The sequence below is a fragment of the Spermophilus citellus genome (genome assembly GCF_964194105.1).
Source record: "Spermophilus citellus genome assembly, chromosome: 14".
Taxonomy (NCBI): Eukaryota; Metazoa; Chordata; class Mammalia; order Rodentia; family Sciuridae; genus Spermophilus; species Spermophilus citellus.
The window spans coordinates 64,263,887-64,269,512 of record NC_138194.1 but is presented as its reverse complement, the minus strand read 5'-3'; the positions used below and the strand labels follow the sequence as shown (position 1 = coordinate 64,269,512).

At 40.4% G+C, this 5,626-nt stretch overlaps 1 protein-coding gene across 1 annotated transcript; it reads right to left on the bottom strand.

Annotated features, from left to right (window-relative positions):
- Positions 1–4,680: 4,680 nt before the first annotated feature.
- On the bottom strand, positions 4,681–5,329 carry LOC308633452 (CXXC motif containing zinc binding protein-like). Its single transcript, XM_081266270.1, has one exon. The coding sequence runs from the start codon at positions 5,324–5,326 to the stop codon at positions 4,844–4,846; it is 483 nt and encodes a 160-aa protein (XP_081122396.1). The 5' UTR covers positions 5,327–5,329; the 3' UTR covers positions 4,681–4,843.
- Between the last annotated feature and the right edge of the window lie 297 nt (positions 5,330–5,626).

The following is a 5,626-nucleotide window of genomic DNA, read 5'->3' as shown; positions in this document are numbered from 1 at the left end:
ATGATCTTATGCAAATAACTTTACTTCTATGTCTCAATTGCTTCAGTTATGATTAAGGTAAGTCCCATAGAGAGCTTAGAATACGGTAGGTGGGCAATAATAATGGACTTAAGAATACTATACCCAACACAAAGTGTTGCCATGAAGCATGTAAAAAACTCAACGCTAGGCAAGAGAATAGAGTCCATTCCAGTATGGCTCAGGTTAAGAGAGCTGACCTGACTTGGAGAAATAAGTTCATTAGGCTGAGTGACAGTATCTAAAGGCAAGCTTGGGTCTAGCCAATCTATCATTTATATCAAAGGGGCTGGAAATGGAGGCCTAGAAAGGCAATAAAAACGTGACAGTACTCAGTTAAGTGGATAACAATTTGATTCCAGACAGACTCACTCATGTTGAAACAGCCTTAGCCATTAGCCAGGATCAAGAGAGACAAGGAATCAATGTCCCAGGAAGTAGGATTCACATCACATCAGGAGTTGGTCAGAGTCCTCATGGAAAATGTATCCCCTCCCCCCCAAAAAATATCTACATCAAATCTTTGGAACTTAATATGATTTTATTTAGAAAAAGAGTATTTGCAGATGTGAGTTAAGGGACTTTTAAAAAGGATACTGTAGTGAATAACCTAGGTAGGCCCTAATTGCAATCACTTGTATCCTTATAAAACAGACACAAAAAAAATAAGGTACAGGGAAGACAGAGGCAGAGCTCAGAATGATGGCTACAAGCCAAGGAACACCAAGGAATTCTAATGGCCACCAGAGGATACAGGGAACCAATTATTCATCAGAACCTTCTGAAGGAATATGGTCCTGGCTACACCTTGATTTCAAGCCTCTGGTCTCCAGACCTGAGAGAATAAATTTCTGTTTTCAGTGGTGATTTGTTATGGTAGCCCTGGGAAACTGCTACAGCCCTTGACAAGGGTTTGGCATTCAAAGTTTCATTCCATAAATAGAAGTGGAATTCCATCCAAAGATAGGATAGGGGACTGGGGTTATGGCTCTGTGGTAGAGCGCTTGCCTAGCTCACACAAGACCCTGGGTTCAATCCTCAGCACCACATAAAAATAAACAAATAAAATAAAGATATTATGTTCAACTACAACTAAAAATAATAATAATAATAATAGTCTTTAAAAAAAAGGATAGAAACCATCATACAAGAGTTCACGGGAAAGACAGCAGTGTGGCATTTTGCTCTCTGGATACTAGACCTAGGATATCTAATTCTAGATCTAACAACGATGATGAGGAAGAGTAAGTCCTGGATTGGCTCAGGAGCTACTGGGTTCATTCTGCACTTGGAATATTTTAGTAACCCATAGCCAAGCAAGGCAAATAGGAACTGATAGAGCAGACAGTGACTTTTTGGCAATAAATATCTTCTAGAACCAGACCACATGTAGTCATAGATGTCACTTTCAGAACAAAAGAATAAAATATTCAGAAAATATGCTGCTTCTACTGTGGAAGAGATCTTTCCCATGGTCTTAGAATGCTAGCTCCCTTTGTTCACAAGTCAGGCACATGCCAGCACAGGTGTGGCCTTGACTTCCTGGAGCTCACCAGCTGCCCTGGCCCTTTTCTATGATCTTCATCTCCCCCTCTGGAGCTAAGACCTTCCTGTGTGCTCAGGAAAATTCTTCTTCAATCAAGAGCTTCCATGACTTGAAAAGACCATATGTCCTCATGTTAGTAAGAAAAGAGAATTGAGGTAAGGAGGAATTTATTATTACTGTAGGATTCTGATTTACAAGTCCAAGAATCAGCCTGGTTATCAGCATTCAACAAGGATTACCTACTCCCCCCCAAAAAAAAAACAAAAAAATTAAAACAGTATCATAACTTCTTAAAAGCCATGCTTCTTCCCCCCTTCCTAGTCACTACTCTAGGAGAAATAAACAAGCATCAGTTATAATCCTTGTCCTTTAGAAGCTTGAGTCCTCAAATATACTCTGAGGTCGAGACATAGTCACTAATCTACAGAGTTATAGATGCTCTATAGTAACACAGGCCAATGGAATTAAAATTGAGACAATGAGATTTCCTTTTATTAATCTTAATCCAGGCATAAAAGGATTATAAAATATAGCAATCTGATATTAAATTTATATAAGCCATATTATGTTGTATGATAATATAAAAGATAATACAAGACATGATGCAGTGAAAATCTCCAAAGAATCAAAGAATTTCTAAATTATTTCACCTCTCTGACCTTGATTGCTTCATTGTTTAAATGAAAAAAAATTATACATAATCACTTAAGTCTTTCCAGGCCCCAAATATTCCTTGGATGGTTCATTGTAAGGTAGATACCAACAGGTACCTTCATTAAGACCAGAAAAATTGAGGGGAGGGAAGGGGAAGGGGGGATAGGAAGGGCAGCAGAATAAAATAGACATTATTGCTGTATGTACATACGTGACTGTATGACCAATGTGATTCTGCAACCTGTACAATCAGAAGAATGAGAAATTATACTCCATTTGATTCAAATGTATGAAAGGTCAAGATCACTGTACTGTCATGTGTAACTAATAAAAAAAAAAATTTAAAAAAAAGACCAGAAAGATTGGCTGACATGTAGAAGGCCAACTGAGGAATATAGCAGGCTGCTCTGCTTAAAATCCCAGGTTCTTCCCTGAGAGGCAATGGAAGGAAGTGGAAAAGTGATAGGCACCAAACCTAAGCCCAGGCCTATGAGACATTCCCAATCACCTCTGCCAATTTGGTTCTCTGCTTTCATTATAACACCTGGCTGAAATTCCTACTCCCCTCCCATATTTCCCCAACTGGTCTCTTCTTCATTTTCTTCAATCAAGTTTAACTTTCTAAAGGTTAAAAATCATAAAGCAAAAAAATGATATGAAATTCAGAGAGCGGGAGATGGAGTGATACAAAACTACAATTTAAAGAAATATTTTAATACAAACTCCTCAGAAAGAGGTTAGACTACTGACTCCTCAGAGGATTGATGGTTTGAGACACATACATTAGCACTTGCCTCCTCAAGCTGATCTGTTTGTTGGTTGCTATGTGAATGTTGATAAAATATCCATTTAGGTGGGGTCAAAATTATATTACACTCTTACAGCACATCTGTGAATCCTGGCCTTTTGAACAAATGACCATAGTTCACGAGGCCTTCATGCTGTCAGAAGCTGCTTCCCAAATACCAGCTTTGAACCTAACTCTACCATATGGATGTACTGGATCAATGAAAAATGATGTCTGAGGGGCCCCAAAGCATGAGAAGTTCTGGCAAAAAGTGACAGATTTTATCCTGGCTGCTGAAGAGAAATGTACTGAGACTAGAAAGACTAAGGAGGTGCACGCCTTCAGAACGTGTCTGTGGATCGAAATACACCCTCACAGATTCTTGAGAGAGCCCCTGGTGGCCGTGTTAACCTTGGCATTGTTATCATTATGAGAGTAGGCTCATTTCTGGCACCTAACATTGGACACATTGACAGCAACAGGGTTGATAGAAGAGGAAAGAATCTGTTTTGCAGTTGGAAAAAAAAAAAAAAAACAGTTCTCAGATGTCTTAAGCCATTTGAAATCATGCCAGAGAAATACTTGATTTCAACATTCTTAAACTCTCTGCGATGATGCCACAAGTGGTGTCCCCCACATGTGATGATGTATTTCAGAGCCAGAGTTTTCTCAAGATGTTCCAAGCCTGCAGGCTCCTGATCCTTTTTCAAATTACCAAGATGATAGTATCCCAGTGAGAGTTGTGATTAGTCTAAACTCTCCACAGCTGTGAGAGACGAATGTACAAATTCCAATAAAGATTCTGCCTGTTCTGGACTGAATTTACCTACATGACAGCGAGGCCTAACTCAGGGACTGCTTAAAAGAACTGGAGCTGCCATAATACTATTCCATATCTTCCACAGCATCCGCCCCTTGGAGGGTTGGACTGTTCCAGAAGGATGCCTCCCGCACAATAGTGTCACTGCCCAGCAGTGGGTGTTTATTAAGCAATCCTGTGATGTGTGGGGAGAAAACCAGGGTCGGGAAAATTAAATCTAAGTACACAGGAATTCAAAGAGGTCTTGCAAATTCATTATATGAATAGCCAGGAGGATTATAAAACACCTTGTAATTGAAGGGGTTGGTCCAAGCTACAGGGGACAACTGAACCAGCTGTATCACCATCTCTAACTCATTTATAAGAACACACAGACTCAGAGTATTCTTCAGTTACTTGGAAAAGCCCACAGGGCTTTGTTCCCTTCATTTGAACACCTTTTCCCTAAAATACTTCCCAGGAATATTAAGTGCATACACTAAACCTGTGATATACGCACTTTTACCTGTTGAATCATTGTATCATCTGAAGAGATTTCTATTTTCCTTTATGAAACACTTATAGCAGGCTTTCCAAGACTGGCAACAAAGATTCAAAAATCTTCTGAACACACTACCAATTGCAGAGATAAGAATGGATTGCTTACTTTGGATAACAAAACCAAAAACCCAAAGAAATAAATATATATTTAAAAATTATCTTCTAATATGATTTGCACAAATGTAGAATCTTCTAAAGCCATATCAACATTCATTGTGTACATTCCTACATTGTTTGAAGTCCAATGAAACATGTCCTTGTGTGTGTGTGTGTGTGTGTGTGTGTGTGTGTGTGTGTGATACAAACAGGGGTTTTATTGATGCAGCTTGGGAACCATGACAAACCCCAGCATGCAGGTTATGAGGGCTCTCTACAGCAACTAGAAAATGAGGGATGAAGGAGTGAGTCTCTATGAGTGCTGCTGCTTGGGGCACTTTGTTTCCTCTTATTCTTAAGACCAAGTGTGTAGGAAGAGAGTTCAGCACTTCACAAACTGGTGAGTGACCTCGTAGATTCCCACAGACTCCTGAGCCTTCTCATCATAATCAGTCCAATCCTTCTCTTGCAGATTAATGTCATTGAAGATTGTCCCGGACTCCACACCCTCAGCAGCAAACCCATCCTGGGGCTGGAAATCAACTGGTTCAAGGCCCCGGCACTCAAACTCTACTATCGTCTTGAACTTCTCATTGTCTTCAGCATTGTAAGATTGGATGGTGCTACTCAAAATATCTATTGAGTTTTCCCATGCACATAGCTTGCACTTCTGGACCATGGAGACACTGTGACGGCCTCCCTTCAGTTCCACACTATCCATAAGCCGGAGGTACTGCCATTTCTCTGAAATCTCACCACAGTTGCCACATTTCATCTTCAGGTACCACTGGAAGTCCTCACCGACAGGACGGAGGTTGGTGACGTTCTCCAGCATCGCTTTGAGCTGCAGCGCGATTTTCCCCATGGTGGCCCAACATGTCCTGTTGTTATGGTTTTTATGAGACAATGTAAGAAGGTTTAGAGGAGAAATGATTGGGTTATAGCCTTAACCTAATCAGTGAATTAATTAATCCCTCATGGGGTTAACTGAAGTGGTAGGGTGTGGCTGGAGGAGATGAGAATTAGAAAGTGGCATTGGGGTCTAATATTTGTATCTGGAAAGTGGAGAGTCAGTCTCTCTCTCTCTCTCTCTCTCTCTCTCTCTCTCTCTCTCTCCCTCTCCCTCTCTCTCCCTCTCTCTTCCTCTCTCTTCCTCTTTTTCCCT